This window comes from Nothoprocta perdicaria, unplaced genomic scaffold, assembly GCF_003342845.1.
Source record: "Nothoprocta perdicaria isolate Ctin4 unplaced genomic scaffold, notPer1 scaffold_121, whole genome shotgun sequence".
NCBI classification, from domain to species: Eukaryota; Metazoa; Chordata; class Aves; order Tinamiformes; family Tinamidae; genus Nothoprocta; species Nothoprocta perdicaria.
Window position 1 is genome coordinate 115045 of NW_020454328.1, and position 17794 is coordinate 132838.

Sequence of the window (17794 nt, forward strand, 5' to 3'; positions counted from 1 at the left end):
GGCCCAAGGATCTCCTCGCTGTGACCTGCACAGCAACCTGCTCCAGAATGGGTGCGGGCCCAACCACATCGAGTTCCCAACCAGCAGCGTAAAGATCCTGGAGGACCGGCCCCTCAGCAACAAGGGCTCGGGAACCTCCATCACCACCCAGATGAGCCCCCAGAAAATAGAGCTGCACTTGCGACCAGGTAAGGGTCCCAAGGTTGGCAGGGTCAAGATGATCTATTTGAAAAGGTTTGGGCTCTCTGAATCTTTTTAGTGAAAGACAGCTTGTGTCTAGCAAGCCATCAACTGGTCTGGTAGGTTTGAACTGCCACCAGGTCCCCTTTTTTACCCAGGCTCACTTCAACCAGACAGAATGGAACCAATTAAATGTTATGGTTGTTTGCAATCTTGCACCACCACCTCTTGCTTCCTTGAACATTCAGGAGTTTAAAGTGACATTGGGCACAAGGCAAGACTAAGTCTATCACGTGCCCAAGGTCACAAAACTGATTTGTGGAGATCAGACCAAAATGGTGCTGTCATGCCCTGCTCTGGTGTGTTGCTCATCATGCACTCTTCTTAATGGTGAACTGCTCTGGTGGTGATGTGAAAGGAGCCAGAAGATGGGAAAAACTTGAATTGCTCAACCTGGCACAGCTGTATGTAAACCCAAGAGCATTTCCTCCTGCTTTGGAGGGAGGAAAGCCAGAGAGGGGTAGATGGAGTGGCCATGGCAGTCTCTCATGAGTCTCCTTCTGCCCCCATCACTGTGGTATCTAAGCACGTGGTAGGGAGGTAGCTAGCCTCTGTCACACATGATTTGGTCTCCTCCTTCTCTTTGAGACTTCAAAGCTCTTCCCTCACAAGAGCTTTTGCTCATAGTTTCCAGACATGACTGGTAGCTCCTTTGGATGCAGTCCCTGGGATGATTCAGTAGCCAGTGGGGTCCTTGGGTGCCTTCCATTCTCAGCAGGAACAGATTTCAGCTCTGTGCTCACTAAAACCCTGGGGCCAGAGTTCAGTGATTAGTAGCATGTGGCTCCATTCCTATCCATGGGTCTGGCCATGGAGTATCCTGAATAACAGCAGTCTGACATGTCCTCTTCCCTGCAAAGAGTGAGGACATGTAGCTTCTAAGCAGTCCCTGCTGTCTTAGGTCAAAAGATCTTTAGCAAAGAGTAGGCACATGCATTGCTCTAGAGAAAAACTGAGGCATGGAGGACCCTTTCCTTGGTGGTAGTAGTAGATGAAAGTCCTGACTTAGTACTGTTTCTGCTCTACCAAGAAAGTTCAGTGTAAATTATGTTCATGGATTCACGAATCAAAATACTGAAGGATGTGGTCATAATAGCTCATAGCCTCTGATCTGGAGTTAGAGGCCATCTGGGATGGACCCCATCTGTCTATGGGGTTTTAGCTCAGCAAGGAAAATGGACACTTCATGAACAAAATGTCCAGATTCCCAAGATACATGGTGGTGCTCTGGCCATCCAGCTGACCTTAGGACAGCTGGATAGGGGATGGAACTCTTTGTTGTCTCCTTGATCTTGAAGATACTTTCTCCATCCTGAAAATCAAGATCCCAGATGTGCAAATTAAAAATTAAAAAGAGAAGAGGGATGGGGGGAAAATGGAAATAACTAGGGAAAAGTTAGAGCTCTTTTTCTCCAAACTTGGTGTTCTGAGAAGATTGCAGCTGTGTCCTAGCTTACAGTTCAAAGTGGCTGCTTCAAGGGACAGCAAGAAAGAACCTTTGTCTTGTTTAAAATGCAGAAATAAAAGGTCAACCCTAAGTGTTCTCAGTCTCTTTTTCAAAGGGTAGAAGTCACTGAAACTGGCCTGCTCCCCAGAAGTGTGCTGGTCCTGTCTGAGGAGCTTTTTGTTTCAATGGGGGGGGGGGGGGGAGGGGGAAAGTTTTACGAAAAAAACCTTTTCAGTGGGGGCTGGGAGGAACCAAGAGAAGTGAAGTCAAGGGCTAGGATGAGAGGCTTTGAGAGATGTCCTGAAGCTTCAGGAGCCCAGAGAGGCCCTTAAGCAACAGGAGAAGAATCCTCCTCTGAGATGAGCCCTCTTTGCTCCTTTCCATGGAGAATCTCTCACACCACAGCCATGTTGTATTACAGATGACTCCCAGATCTTTCGTGTCCAAGTACGCCAAGTTGAAGACTACCCCGTAGACATCTACTACCTGATGGACCTATCCAACTCCATGAAGGATGATCTGAGGAACATCCAAAACCTGGGCACCAAGCTGGCCAGTGAGATGCGCAAGCTAACCAGCAACCTACGCATTGGTTTTGGGGCCTTTGTAGACAAGCCCATTTCTCCCTACATGTATATATCTCCTCCACAAGCCATCATGAATCCTTGCTATGAGTAAGTCCAAACCTGCTGTATTGGCTATCAACAGCTAGGGAGGCCTGTAAAAGCCAGAAGTGGATAGGATGCCCCTGGGCTGCAGCTGCATTTTTATTTTGGTGTTTTGACTTTGTTACACTGGGAGATACAAGACACGTAGCTGGGATGAAGCAGTGGAGCACTGCTGATCACATCTGCTGAGGACTTGGCACTTAGCATCCAAAAACAGATGCAGTCAGATTCCTGGGTTCTGCTTCTGGCTCTGGTGCAAACAAGGCTTCACCACTCCTCAGGAAAGATGCTGAGGTTTAAATATAGTAAAGAGCTTCTAAAAATCCCATAATATCCACTGTGCTGGCCATGGGAATTGGAATTTCCAGCAGGAAAGACTGGGAGATGTGATTCCCATAGTCAAGTTCTCCAGAGCTTGTCCACCAGAGCTTCAAGTCATCAGATTGATGCAGGGGCTGCTGATAAGAGCCAGAGGGGTTGAGTCCATACTGGGGTAAGGGCAGAACTTGAGGTGAGTTGATCCCCTATCAGTTGCCTCAATTTCTCTTCCTCATTAGTTTACTTAAGATCTGGACCAGAGCAAGAGCTGACAGCAGTGCCAATGTCCTGTTTCTCAGGCCTGCTGAGAACAAGAATAGGGGGCTATTGTGCTGCATGTGGGAAGGCTTGCGCTAGGAGGTGGCATCCTGTGGAGAACCATGGGATGGGAGTTGGGATGGGGGACGTAAATGCCCAGTGAGCCTCGAGCCCAGGGCCCTGACTGCTCTGCTCCCCCAGGATTGGTGAGACCTGCCTGCCCATGTTTGGCTACAAACACGTTCTAGCGCTCACAGATGAGGTGACCCGCTTCAATGAGGAGGTGCAGAAGCAGAGTGTCTCGCGGAATCGTGATGCGCCTGAGGGCGGCTTTGATGCCATCATCCAAGCCACTGTCTGCGATGTAAGAACATCTGGCCAGGGCAGGGAGAGGGTAGTTGGGCTGGCTTGATGGATCAGTCATCGAACCCTGCCAGGACTGCATCTCACTGGACAATAAACCYTGTGGAGCTACAGCAGGGCTGAAAATCAGGGTAGAATGACCATTGATAAGGGGCTTTCCCAGACTGAGAGCCAAGGCAAGGGAAAAACCAGGCCCTGATGTGGTTCTGGAAGCAGAGTGGGACCTTCAGAGGCTGATGGGACAACTCTTCATCAGTGCTGGAGTAACCAGCGCTGAAGGGAAGTCTTCTTTTGTGCCCGCACTTGGATTTTGCTCTCTTCTAGAGGGTGGATGGTGGGGTGATGGTGGAACATGTCGATACAACACTGGGAGCTACCTGTGTCCTCACTGCAGGAGAAAATTGGCTGGAGAAATGATGCTTCCCACCTKCTGGTCTTCACCACGGATGCCAAGACCCACATTGCGCTGGATGGGCGCCTGGCAGGCATCGTGCAGCCCAATGATGCCCAGTGCCACATTGACAAAGATAACTTCTACTCGGCTTCCACTACACAGGTAAGTCAGGGTCCATGTGTGGGCTGGAGGAGGAAACCTGCCCGTTCCATAGGTGTAGGTGTCCACAGCAGGGTGTTTTATCCATTTTGAAACAATCAGAGGAGATCTTGCAGGAGCACTGCCTGCTAAATGTGTGTGTGTGTGTGTGTGTGTGTCTCTCACAAATGTTGAACATTCTCTGCATTGCCCCGAGGAGCAGTGCCTGGCTCTTAGCAGAGAGATACTGCTACTCCTAATGTGATCAGACCAGCTTTCGGGACACCAGAATCCTGCTCAAGATCATGGACCTGTCTGGCCAGGGAAGTGCAGTGGAAACCAGGGAGGTTAAGGATATGTGGTCCCAAGTTATTCCTCTTTCCCTAGGACTACCCTTCACTGGGCCTGATGACTGAGAAACTCTCGCAAAAGAACATCAACTTGATCTTTGCTGTGACGGATACTGTGGTTGGCCTCTACCAGGTAACAGCTGCTAGTCAAACAAGACCTCTTGCCAAGGTGGCTGGTGGAGTCCCAAGGAGCAGCTTCTCCAGCAGCCTGGGCATGGCCTGCCAACTCCATATCCTCACAGTCGTGTGAGGAGAGCCAGCCCACAGTCTGTGAGAAACCCGGCTTGGCTTGGGAAGCTCTTGCATGTTCAGGCCCAGCTGTGTCGTGTTGAGCCATCACGAGCAGACTGTGCCTCTGTTTTCTCACTAGAACTACAGCGAGCTCATCCCGGGCACAACGGTGGGGACCTTGTCCAGAGATTCCAGTAACGTCCTGCAGCTCATTGTGGACTCTTATGGGGTGAGTGTGCGGGACCCATTTCTCTGGAGACTGCAGAGCGGGGCTGCCTCCTTGTTTTAGAAGAGCAGCTCCTTGCAGGACACAGAGAACCTTGCCTTGGGCTCTGGCCTTGACTTGGGTCCYTTCTTGTCCTCAAAGGCCTTTCTTCCCACATCCTAGCTGTCACTGTCCCACAGGGCTGAGCCCTGTCTGTCCTGTGCTTTTGGCTCCATCGCTTTCTCTTTGATCCCTTGGCAGAAAATCCGCTCCAAGGTGGAGCTGGAGGTGCGGGACCTCCCCGAAGAGCTGTCCCTGTCCTTCAATGCCACCTGCCTCAATGACGAGGTCATCCCAGGGCTCAAGTCATGCATGGGGCTCAAGATTGGAGATACGGTGAGACTTCCAATTGCCTTCTTGGTCTTCCTTCCCCTCTCCGTCTTCTTCAGTCTTCCTTGGTCTTCCTCTGAGCTGCACCACTGAGAGCGGGGAGCGCGGTCCCCAGGCTCACGGTTTGTCCATCCCTGTGTTGACACCTGGGTGCTCTTCCCAGGTGAGCTTCAGCATCGAGGCCAAGGTGCGGGGCTGCCCGCAGGAGCGACAGAAGTCCTTTACCATCAAGCCGGTGGGCTTCAAGGACAGCCTCACGGTGACGGTGAAGTTCCAGTGCAGCTGCTTGTGCGAGGCCGGCGCTGAGGCGGGCAGCGCCGCGTGCAGCCAGGGCAAYGGCACGCTGGAGTGTGGCGTGTGCCGCTGCAACGCGGGGCGCCTGGGCTCGCGCTGCGAGTGCTCCGAGGAGGAGTACAGCCCCTCGCAGCAGGACCGCTGCAGCCCCCGCGAGGGCCAGCCCCCGTGCAGCCAGCGGGGCGAGTGCGTGTGCGGGCAGTGCGTGTGCCACAGCAGCGACTTCGGCAAGGTCACGGGCAAGTACTGCGAGTGCGACGACTTCTCCTGCGTCCGCTTCAAGGGGCAGATGTGTTCAGGTGAGCGGCGCACTGCGGCGGGCAAGGGGAGCGCGCTCTGGGCACGCTCGGCAGCCAACAGCACCTCCTGCTGCCCAAGCCCACCTAGGATGGAGGTCCCATGGAGCTTGCCCCGCATGTCAGAGCAGGGAATATGGCAGGGATGCCTCTGCACTGCCCTTCTTGTCCCTTGGATGCAGGATAGCTGGGGTGATTTGGACAGCTACTGCTTTTCCCTTTCCCTAAGTGACTTGGTGTCTCTCAGCTTGCTCTGGGGGGACATTGGGGACCCCTGACCCAAGCCTGAGGTGGATTCTTTTGGGCTGGGGTCTCCTCAACACCATCAGAGGACCTAGATGGAGAGGAGGGCTGCCCCCCTCACTGGCTCCATGCAGCCCTGGAGCCACCAAGCAACTGGAGCAAGGGGGAGAAATGGCTCCGTTCTGGCAGCCTTTTCCACTTTTGCTCTGCCCATGCCCAAAATTGACAGCTTGGTGACAGGCTCCTGGGGTTAGAGAGGGGCCTCGCTCCCTGCTTAGGCTCCAATCCACGCGCTTCCACAGCCCAGATGAAGCTGAGATAATGCTCCGCAAAAGGAAACCCAGGGGCAGTGGGAGAGGAGGGTGGGGAGGGAGATCTGGGGTTTGAAGGAGATGAAGTACTACTTTTTCCCTCCACCCAGTTGTTAAAGCACTCCTTGTTGGAAAAAGCAATGGGGAAGCAACAGGGCCTGATTGATCGAATATTCATCTACTTGACTTGCTATCAGCCCCTGCCTCCAGCCCTGGCTCCCGCCAGTTTTTCATTCCTGCACTAGGGCCGGTCTGTCCTGGGCGCCCTTGCAAAACAACCCCCAGCAGCGCTCATTCAACAAGTCCTGATGTGCCAGGACCCCTTCCCCATCCCCTGCCCGCTCACCGGTGAGCACGGGAGGCTGTAGCAACATGGCACAGGGAGCCGCATCCTGGTGAGCACGGAATGCTGGAGCAGCCCMGTGCAGGGAGCCGCATCCCGATAAGCACGGGAGGCTGGAGCAGCTCAGAGCTGCCTCCCAGCTGTGCAGGAGCCGGGGTGGGGACGGCAGCGCCCGGGGCTCGGACGTGAACTCGCAGCGCGTCACCTCCCCATGCCGAGCGCTCCCCAGGGCTCCCGCTGAGCTCAGAGGCCGCGGGTGCCAAGTGGGACGCCCTCCCCTTCCCGCCCCACGCTGATTCAGCTCCTCAACGCAGCACTGAGGCCTGTATTTCTTTCTTTTTTCTTTCTTTTTTTTTTTTTTTTTTTCCCTCTCCTTGAGGCTAGGTTAGTTTTTGCCAGTTCTGTTTCCCCGTGAGCTTGCTCAGTGTCAGCACTGGGGGATCTACAGCATGGGGTGGACGCAGCCAAGTAGTAGATCCAAGCCGCCTGCTCTGGCAGCTTATTTAGCCCCAAGAAACAGGACAGAGAAGCAACTGTTGGTCCCCAAGCTCCCTGCAGAGACCCAGGGAAGGTCCAGACAGAAAAAAAACCTCCTGAAAGGCCTAAAAGCTTCAGGACATTGATGTGCCTGGTACTGACTGGGAACATTAGCTGTGGGTCACCCCTTAACAGTGGCTGATAAGGGAGAAAATACTGTGATTTTTCACCCCTACGGCTCAGTGCCCAACCTCTGCCCCAGGGCATCTAGGTGTCTGTCCTGGGCCTGGTCCCACAGCACCAGCCCCTTGTGCAGCAGCTCCCCAGGTCTGCAGGGCCCCAGGGGAGGTGTTTGGGCCACTGCCACCATGGGCTGCTAATTAACCAGCTCGTTACTGTTGGCACTGGTAAGCCAAGCGTTTCCCAGGGCTGACTTCTGGAAAACCAAGCTTGGCTCACGTCCCTCTCTGCCTGCGGCCCCTCTGCACTGCCTGACCCCGTGTCATCCGTCCCGTCACCTCCTCCGCCGCCTGTGTGTTTCCGTGCCCTGTCACCCAGCTCGGTGCTGTTTTTCCTGTGACTCAGCCCTAGTTCCTCATTAACCAGGTTACACATTTATTTCTCAGCCTGGTGCCGCAGAGCAGGGGGGGATGAGCGAGGCTGACGTCCCGTGCGCTGGGGGCTCGGCGTGTGCTGGCTAGCAGCAGCTTCATGGCGTTTCCGCCAGCTGGTCTCGCCTCTGCTGGTTGCTTTCGAGTCAAAAATCAAACCGCAATCCAAACAGCTCCAGGCTTTGGCAAGGGTTTTGTGTGTCTGCCTGTCTGTGCTTTTTGCGATCAAACCAGTCCCAGAGAGCGGGCAGAGCCGGTCAGGCTTTTCCCAGCAGGCAGCTTTCCAGGGCTGGGATGCGAGTCCTAGGCAGGATGCCCCGACTTAATCTGAAACTGATAACAGAAGCCCAGATTTGATCAGATGGATCTTATTGGGGATCTGTAGCTGTCGCTGCCAGAGCCAAGGTAGCTCAGCCTGAAATTTGAGTTATTTTTCTTATTTGCATAATGGAAGGGCATCACAGAGGTGGGAGAAGTGTAATGGAGTAGGGGAYGTGGCAGGCAAAGGGATGGGAGCGGGATCAGGAGGAGGCAGAGCCCAGCACAGCCCGAGCTTTGGAGGGTGCTCAAGGGCTCAGGGGCTGATGTCTCGCGCTGCACCCCAGGCCACGGGCAGTGCAGCTGYGGCGACTGCCTGTGCGACTCGGACTGGACCGGCGACTACTGCAACTGCACCACACGCACCGACACCTGCATGTCCAGCAACGGGCTGGTGTGCAGCGGGCATGGCTCCTGCGTGTGCGGCAAGTGCGACTGCACCCAGCCCGGCTCCTACGGAGACACCTGCGAGAAGTGTCCCACCTGCCCCGACGCCTGCACCATCAAAAAGTGAGTGATGCGCTGGCATCTGAGTGGGGACGGCTGCTGGTGGCGTCTTTGCACGCTGGCTGTGTCACTGCAGCAGCTCCGTTAGGCTGGGCCCTCCCGTGGGAGGACAAGTGATGGCAATGGGGTATCTTGGCTGTAGAAATGGGGCTCTGCTGTTGTGGATGGCCTCCCTGCCACTGCCAGCATCTCTGGTGCTCCAGGAGCATGGGGTTGTCCAGGGAGCCCCAAAGCAAAAGACACCTGAGTGAGAGCCCCCCATGCTTCCCTTTGGCTTCCTCTTCCTCAGGGACTGCGTGGAGTGCAAGAAGTTTGAGCGGGGTGACTTCGTGGAGCAGCAGTCCTGCAATCGCATGTGCCGCGACGAGATCGAGACGGTGCAGGAGCTTGGTGAGAGAGGGGACGAGGGACTTGGCAGGACTGGAGCGCTGCAGGCAGGACCAGACACACGCGACCTTGCCCCAAACCGCTCCTGGTCCCTGCATGTGCTTCGCGCCTGCCCGGTGCTGACGGCCTCTCGTGTCTGCAGGCGACAGGGGCAAGGACACCGTGAACTGCACGTACAAGGATGAGAACGACTGCGTGGTGAGGTTCCAGTACTACGAGGACTCCAGCGGCAAGTCCATCCTCTCTGTCATAGAGGAGCCAGGTACGTCTGTGCCCCGGGGGTCGCTGCTGGCTCAGGGGTGCCCGCGAGCCGCTCCGGGCAGCCCRATGATCCTGCGCCCTCTGTGCAGCCGCCAGCTCCTGCACCTGGGGCTTGGTCTGAGCAGGAAGAGCTGCCACTGGCGGCAGCCCAGCAGGAAGAGCCACGTGGGTGTTCCCCGCTTCCCCATCTTCCGTAAACCAGTCCCAGTGCCGGTTGGGAGAGCCGGAGGGACGGCCACCTGCTTCCTCTGGGCATGCGTCCACCTGGTAGCACGGCCCCGGGGCGTCCCAGGCTGTGTCTGATGCCGATGCTACATGGCAGCCAGTGCCTGCTACATGCCTGGGCTCTCCGGACCCGTGTCCAGAGGTGCTGCCCAGCTCCCAGCTGTGTCCTTTTGCTCCCAGGGCTTTCCAAAGCAGAGTGCTGCTCCCCATCCTGGCAAGGCACAGAGCTGGGGGGCTGCAGAGGGGTTGCAAGAGCCCTGCTGCTCCTTGCTCCACATTATCCCAGGCTGYAATTCCCTGATCTCCCTCCTTTCACAGCCCGATGCTCCTGAGATGTCCTCAGAGGTCTCATTAGCAATGCAGAAGGAATGCTTCATTTCACGAGCCAGGCAGAGCTGGAGGGAGGGGACGTGGCTGCCTCCCACACAGAGYGGCCCGGGGTCCTCCCACAGGCTCCAGTGCTGCTTCCCGGCCCAGCCGGTCGCCCGTGCTTCCAAAGTCAGTCAGCAAAGCAGCTGCCGGCTCCAGTTACAGCCACCCGCTGAGTCTCCCTGTGCTGGCCGTTGCCACTGCTGGTGTCTGATTTTCATCCCAGAGAAGAACTTGGTGACCTGGAGAGACCTCCAGCCTGTGGCTGAGCATGGGCATAGGCTCCTCCTGTGGGATCAGGAGCCCTTGGCAAGCAACAAGCACCAAGACCGTATCAGGCAGGCAGGGTCAGGCAGGCCAGAGGGCAGCCCCTGTGAAGCTTTGGATTCTCTGAGCCCATATAACCCTCTCCTCCTTCCCCCAACAGAGTGCCCGAAGGGTCCGGATATCCTGGTGGTCCTGCTCTCCGTGACGGGCGCCATCCTGCTCATCGGCCTGGCTGCCCTGCTCATCTGGAAGCTCCTCATCACCATCCATGACCGGCGGGAGTTCGCCAGGTTTGAGGAGGAGAAGGCCAGGGCCAAGTGGGACACGGTAAGAGCACGTGGGGTCCTGTGTGCCAGGCAGGAGCCCCAAGTGCCAGGAGTTAAATTTGAGGTCTGAGCAGATCCAGACCCCAGCRTTCCTGATTGCAGAACCTTGTCCCTGTCTGTGCTCCCCTGGGGACATTTGTTAGGGACCTCTTCCCTGTACCTGCTGCCATGCCTGGGGACACACACAGGGAAGATGTCCCAGATGCTCCCCCGCCTCCGGCGCCTCCCAAGCACTGGGCACTGGCGTGATGCTCTTACTCACTGCCCACGCCAGTGTTTCCACCCCGTGAGCGCTGAGGAAGGTCCCTCTGGCCACGGGATGCCTGGAAGAGCTGAGGCACCCAGCCCACAAGGACAGGAGCCATGGCGTCATGGGGACACGTCCCCTCCCTGCTGAAATGGCACATCCCCGTGCCACCCCACCGGGCTGAAGCCAAGTGCCAAGAGGCATCGCTCTTGTCTGTTTTTTTCCCTCCAGGGCCACAATCCTCTCTACAAGGAGGCTACGTCCACCTTCACGAATATCACCTACCGTGGCAACATGTGAGGATGCCCATGGCCACCCTGTCCCTTCCCAGCACTGGCCGTGGGACCAGTGAGGAGTGCGGAAGCCTCTGGAGTGGGGTTGACGGGACAGCTTGCATGCTGTGCCTGTGTGCGAGTGCGCCTGTAATTTAACAACCCCTCAACCAGCTCTGGGACCCTGCTGCCCATTGCTGCTGTCCCGCGGGGATGTCCTCTCCACGGTCAACATCATCTATACCTCGACGGGCCGCCTTGGAGGCCCCTCCACGCACTGAACAAGGAGGAGGGGACTCTGGCTGCCTGGCAGGGCTGTGAAAGGTTGGGTGCTCATGAGGCCAGGGGGATTCTGGGAGCTCCCCACATGGCCCACGCTGGAGATGCTATGCCTGCCCGGGGACATCCCACGTTGATCTGCTGGATCCCTCATGCACTGGACAGATCTTCGTCCTTGCGGCTGCAAGAGCTCTGGGTCACGGTGGCCACGCTTGCCACTCTCTGCACGGTGCTTTACAGGCTGAGGTTGCTCGTTGGGTAACCTGGTAGCCCTGGACTTCTTGTAGCCACCCATTTCTGGCACTGCTCTGGTCCTCAATCCCTGCCCACACACTCAGGTTGCATCAGCAGCCACCTCCATGTAGCATCAGCTGTGCTGGTCCCAGCTGCCACCAGGGCTGGGCCCTCCCACGCTGCCTGTGTCCCCGCACCATGAAACGCAGGGCAGGTCCTGTAGCAGCCACAGCTTCTTTTTTTATGAAAGGAAAATTAAAAAGGGGGGGCCTGGTGCCACCTTGTTCAGAGCTTGGCTCTGCTGCCTGTGCTGCTGCAGCTGGAGCCCGCTGGGTTTCTCACATTCCCTGCACACCCAGACCTCATGGGTCACCATGGACTTCCTGCTGTGCCCAGCAATGCCCAACCCCAGCCCAGGGCACAGGGACTGAGTTCTGGTTATCTCCGGATCTTTTGCTCCTTCTCCAGCAGCAGGGGGACCACCGGCATCCTGGACCGACATGGAGCCATGGGCAGGGACACTGCAGGAGCTGTGGCAGCTCCAGAGTCTGCCCTGGTGGCTTCTTCCACCGCCGGTGGCTTCCCAGGACACCAAACAAAAAGCCTCAGGCCACTAACAGTGTCACTGTCCCTTCGTGGGCTGTGCTTCTCTCCTGCCTTGCAGGCTCCCAGCGCCTGACACTGACTCTGCGTCATGAGCGCTGGTGGCACCAATGTGGGACCTGAGCTGCCCCCTGGGCCCCAGCAGGCTCTGGGGACCCTGTCCTTGGGTGCCTCCCGCTCGAGGTCCCTGTGCTGGGGCCTGGGGAAAAGGGTTGGCACCGTCAYAGTGCTCAGGGCCACCACCATGAGGAGGGAGCACAGCCAGTGGCTTGCAGGGAGGAGAAGGGGGGCGGCGATGGGGATGCTGATCCCAGCGCAGCCGTGGGAGCGGGAGGGAGAAGCTGGTCCTCCTCTGGGAGAAGCGGAGGAGCTGATCCAAGCAGGGCAGCAGGATCGGGATAGAGCAGAGCCCACCCGCAGAGCCCACCCCTGTGTGCCCACGGGCACCGCGGCAGTGTCACCATGCTTGGGGCTGYAGGGACACCCAGCGGCCACCTCAGAACAGTGTGATGGGACAGCGGAGAAGGAGTCCACAGAAGGGGCTTTGGCTTGGCCACTGCTCCGCAATGGGTTGCCAGCCCCATGGCTGCCGGCAGGGCAGAGATGGCACCTAACAGGCACACCGCCATCCTGGCCTTGCTCTGCAGGTGGCCCCTGCGAGGCCACGTGTGGTCAGTGGGTTTCCCGTCCCAGGGAGGCACCTGGGGCAGCCCTCAGTGCCCCCAGCTGTGCTGGGGAGGGCCCCGGGGCTGCTATTTCCCCAGCCCAGGGGCTCCAGCTTAGATGGGGTGCTCTGGCTGGGAGGTGAGGGCTGTTCCTGCATCCCCATGTGCTGCATCGAGCCCCATGAGGGTGTGATCCTGCTGGATGCCCAGCGTGGGGTCCAGCAAGCTCAGCCAGGGGAAGCACTGGAGCTGCTGGATTTGGGTGCTGTCCCTGTCCTTGTGCCGTTCTGCACTTTGGAGGCCCTGGGAACCGTGCTGGAATCAACGCTCATGGTTAGGGGAACGCTGCACCAGGGAATGCCCTGTGGCACCCTGTGACATCAGAACGAGTGGTGAGTGGGGACGTTCCGCAGGCGGAGTGGGGACACAGGGCAGGACTGGCAGCAGGTGCCCGCGGGGTGAGACAGCACGTGCCCACATGGGCATCGCAGGGCTCCATGTGTCCTGCTCAAGGGTCCGGAAAGGGGTTGGGGTGCCCAGGGCTTTGCAGTCGGGGTGCTGTGACATCCCCGTCCCCGCAGGGTGGAGTCGCGGCCAGAGGCGCCAGCCGAGGGGGCCATGGAGCCGAAGCCTCCCGGCCTCGGGGCAGGCGGGCAGCCTCGGGGCAGCTCCACGCAGGGCAGAGATGCGTCCTGGTGCCCCCGTGCCGCCACGGCGCCCAGCGCCGCCTCCGCCACCACGAGGGCCTCCGCGGCCGGCAAGAGCCTCAAGTGAGTGCCGGGCAGGGGGTCCCTCCCAAACATCTCCGCCATCCATCGGCTGTGGAGAGGGGGTGATGGGACCGTGGCCGCCGCAGGTGGGCCGCCCCGGGGCACCTGGCGCTCACCGCAGAGACGTTCCCGTCGCAGCAYGTGCCGAGCCGCAGGAACGTGGCCCAGGTGGAGGAAGGGACGCAGGTGAGGGAAGCCTGATTTGGCTCCTGGAGATCTGTGTAGGGATGGGGGCACCACGTCCCTCCGTCCCCCTCCCTGGGGGTCAGCCTGAGCTTGACGGCAAGGATGTTCCTTGCCCTAGACCACCCCTTCCCTCGAGATGCTCCTCAAGCAGCAGTGGTCACTGGGCAAGAAGAGGAGGAAGAGCAGGGAGGGGACCCACCGGGACGGGACCCACCGGGACTGGAGCTCCAAGGAAGGGACCCATCGAGACTGGACCCACCGGGATGGGACCCACCGGGACTGGAGCTCCAAGGAAGGGACCCACCGGGATGGGACCCACCGGGACTGGAGTTCCAAGGAAGGGACCCACCGAGACTGGACCCACTGGGACAGAAACCACCGGGATGGGAGCTCCAAGGAAGGCATCCACCAAGAGTGGACCCACAGCCAGGCTCGGCAGCAGCGTCGCGCTTCCCGTGCCAGCTGTGACAGGGAAATGTTCTCCTGGGTACCGTCATCCAGTGGTCTCATCCCCACTGAGGATGACTGCAGCAGGGTGCTGGGGATGCTGGTGACTGATGAGCCCCAGGGCAGGTAACATGGGGAGCCGCAGATTCCAACACTTGGGTTCAGGAGCCAGCGCCTTGTGGGTCCCCCAGGCGAGGGGACGGGCACTCACGGCTGACACTCAGTGTGTGGCTGTCTGCTCCCTTGATAGGAAGAGCAAAGTCTCCCACAACCTCTACCCAGACAAGGGGGGAGAAGAGGAGGACCAGGATGTGCTGGAGAAGGAAGGTAACCCCCTGTGTTCATCCCATTGCAAAGCAGCTCGAGCAGAGCCGGCTGCCACTGACATAAGGAGCATGAGATGCACCCTTGAGTGTCTCTGTCACATCCCGGCCACGCAGAGGTCTTGGAGGTCCTCACATCCCCTCACCCGTATCCCGCAGGCCTGCTGCCGGYGGGACTCATCTCTGGGGCCGGGCGGATGCGGGCGCAGGACCTGCCACGGGCGCTGCAGGCGCTGGGGTTGCCGGTGGGCGGTGCGGAGCTGCGGCGGGCACTGGAGCTCGTCCCCGAGGATGGTGAGCGCCGGTGCTGGGCCCCATGGGCTGCGCGCCGGGCCCCGTGCTGACCGCCGCCGCTCGCCTCTTGCAGAGCACGGGACCCTCGACTTGCACGGCGTCCTGGGCGCGCTGCGTCGCACTGGCGCCGCTGCTGCTGTCTCCGAGGGTGAGCTGGGCTGGGAGTCCAAATCCATGGAGTTTTAGTCCATTGGAACTCTGCTAAACACGGCTTTCTGCTTGGAAGCTGCTCCTTCCCAGCCTCGCGGGATCAGTTCATCCCAAAGAGGCTAAAGCCAAACACTCTGCTCTTACCTGCTTCCCTTCCCTTGAGTTTTTCTCTTCTCTCGCCCTCCTGCTGCTTGCAGTTTTCCAGCCCATCTACGAGACCTTTGGCAAGCTGAAGCAGGGCTCCATCGCTGCTGCCGACCTGCAGCCTGCGCTGCTCAGCCTGGGCGTCCACCTGCCGCCCGTGACGCTGCCGGGCGCCCGCAGCGCCGACAACGTCCCCGAGTGGGTGACAGTGCTGGGCACAGCCCCCGCGCAGCAGGGTAGGGGCAGCCGCGTGGCCTCGGCACATTCACATGCATTCAGCCACACAGGAGGTGCTTGCAAGCCGGGAGACAGCATTTCCCAGGGCACTGAGCCCCAGGACCACAATTAGGGCCACATCTGTGGTTTTCATTCCCTTTGGCCCAGGGAAACTGAGGTACGATTGAGACTGCCCCGAAATATGGGTGCATTTATCATCTATTTCATCCCTATGAGCAGAGTGTCTTCTCAGAAAATTCTTCCCTCAGCCTGGTGCCAGAAGTGGGAAAACACCTATTTCTGTTGCAAACGTTGTGGATAAATAAATACCACTATGGGAGCCGGTGACCTTCTGGGTGTTTTCTGTGGGCTCCGCAGCCATGCAGGATGCTTTGGAGCCCATCAGCAGGATCGAAGTAGACAGTATTGAGGTCTCAAAGCTGCGCTACATCCTCCAAGCCATGGACATCCACCCAACAGAGCAGGAGTTTGAGGAGGCTCTGAAGATGGTGCCTCTGGAAAGTGAGTCTCGTAAATGCCCTGCCCTCCCCAGGGTCCCGCAGGAGGGGACATGTCCTTGTCTCCCACGTCCTTGTCTCTGCGCCCCTGCACAGAGGGTGACAATGTCTCGCACTGGTTCTACTGGTGCAACCGCATGCATGGAGGCAGTGCCATGGGACACGGGAGCTGCCACCTTCCCATTGATTCCCATCAATGAGGAGACGCTCAGCTTGGGCCAACCAGGGATGCTCTGATATTGCACTTTCTGCCTGCTATTTGACTCACAAACATCTGTTCGCTTCTCTGCCCCTTTCTCCATGTCCTTCCCCCCATGCTGGGGCTGGTTGGAATGGTGCAGAAGACAGGACAGTGAACCTRGCTGCTTTCATGACTGCCCTGAGCAGCACCCAACATTCGTCTGATCCCCTGGGTGAGTGGGGACACATGGGTAGTGGGCTGGGGATGTGGCTTAAAACCCCTCCATGTGCCCTGGTGTGTGTTCCCACCCTGGTTCATGTGTCACCAGCTCAGCAGCAGGTCTGCACGCTCTTGTAACTGGTGGCAAAGGGGACTGAGCCTGTGCTTTGGTTCCAGATGGCTCCTTCTCCATGTCGGCAGCACCAGAAGACACTGTTGGTGACACCAGTGGTTTTGAGGATGACCAGATGGCTATGAGGGACCTGCTGGCCTGTGCAAACCATCTGGGCATCCAAGAGGGGCTGGAGAAGGCTTCTGTGGAGGGTGAGTGCACGTGTGGAGAGGTCAGCCCTGCAGGGACAAGGTGTCCCACTAGTAGCCCCTGCTGTGCCACTGAACACCAAACATGGAGGTGATGCAGAGCTGGAGTGGTCCCATGCGACCTGCAGGGAAGGTACCTGCAATACTGGGGGGAGCCCTGGAGAACTTATGGGAGGATCTGGGGATGCTCTGCCCATCCCCACCTTCATTTGCCCTTTGGGGAGGATATTGTGGCTCTGGTGGTGGACACAGCCCAGGAGGAGATGATGATGGTAGCAAGGCCAACTCCATATTGGGTATAGCTGGTCTAAATTCTCCTAGGGACATGGTAAATGCCTGCCAGTATCGCTATTTTCATGGCTCTTGACTTGGGTGTCTTCTCTGCACACTCTCAGCCATGCAGGAAGTCTTAGAGGTCATCAGAAAAGTCAAGAACAACCAAATGGAGGTGTCTCAGCTAGGAGAAATTCTGGCCAATATGGGCATCATGCTCCCAGAGGAAGAGCTATGGGAGGCACTCAGCAAGGTCCCTGTAACTGGTGAGCTGCACAGAGGGTCTCGGGGAATGACCCATATGAATCATGTTGCTTGAGGGCCCAAGGGGCAGCATCGCCCCTTGTTGACTCATCAGCCTGGTCTCAGCTGTGTCTTCTCCTGTAGGAGACGAGAAGTTGAATTTTAAAGAATTTATGAAAAGCTTGRCCAGCATCGGGAGACTCTCTGAAACTACACGTGAGTGAGAGGTTTATGACCATAGGTAGCATCACTGATCTCTGCGATTCCCTCAGAGCTGTATTTTTGAGGCTGTGGTTAGTGTAATGATGACAGCCAGGGAGTCCTGGTTGGTTTTGAGACACCATGGTGTCATGTCTTTATGCTGGATCTGTCTGTAGCCTTTCCTTATGGTGTCTTTTAATGGTAGCAAAATGTCTCCCAGCGCTGAGGAGGAGACTCCATGGATGAGGAGCTCGGTCCTCTGCAGTATGTCCTTTCTGGTGCCTCTGTAGCACTGCAAAGTACTAATTAAGACCAACAGTGCTGCCTCAGCACTGACCATCAAGCTCCCCGAAGCTGTTGTCCCCAAAGCGGACACCTGAAACCAGTCAGCTGCACAACCAGAGAAGCCACAAGCCCTCAGTCTTCCTCCCACGCAGCTCCTCTGGCAGTAGAGAAGGCTGGAGGGAGGCAGTGGTAGAACTTCCACTTAGTTTAGTTGTTTCCAAATTTGGTGAAAAGCCTCAGGTGCTCCCTAAACTGCTTCAGAGCAAGTTAATTTTGGGGCAAGGAGGTGTAGCAGCATTGCTCTGTGCCACCCTGCTGTGCGGTGTCCCCACACTCAGGTATGTAGGATGGAGAAGGCCTCCACAACTTGCTCACTGTTCCCCAGGGGAGGCCATTTGAGAGCACGATACCTCCAACCCCGCTGGGCCTGCGGGTTTGGGATGCTCCACGTCATTGGTGTTGGGGACCGCTAGATGGTGGTGTCCG

At 57.8% G+C, this 17794-nt stretch overlaps 1 protein-coding gene across 1 annotated transcript; it reads left to right on the forward strand.

Moving 5' to 3' along the window:
* On the forward strand, positions 1-11229 carry ITGB3 (integrin subunit beta 3). Its single transcript, XM_026054510.1, has 13 exons — positions 1-188; positions 2109-2361; positions 3133-3295; positions 3689-3850; positions 4214-4309; positions 4547-4636; positions 4874-5008; positions 5166-5595; positions 8183-8405; positions 8692-8792; positions 8932-9051; positions 10072-10238; positions 10716-11229. Exons 1-13 carry the CDS (start codon positions 152-154, stop codon positions 10782-10784), a joined length of 2046 nt encoding a protein of 681 aa, XP_025910295.1. The 5' UTR covers positions 1-151; the 3' UTR covers positions 10785-11229.
* Positions 11230-17794: the final 6565 nt, after the last annotated feature.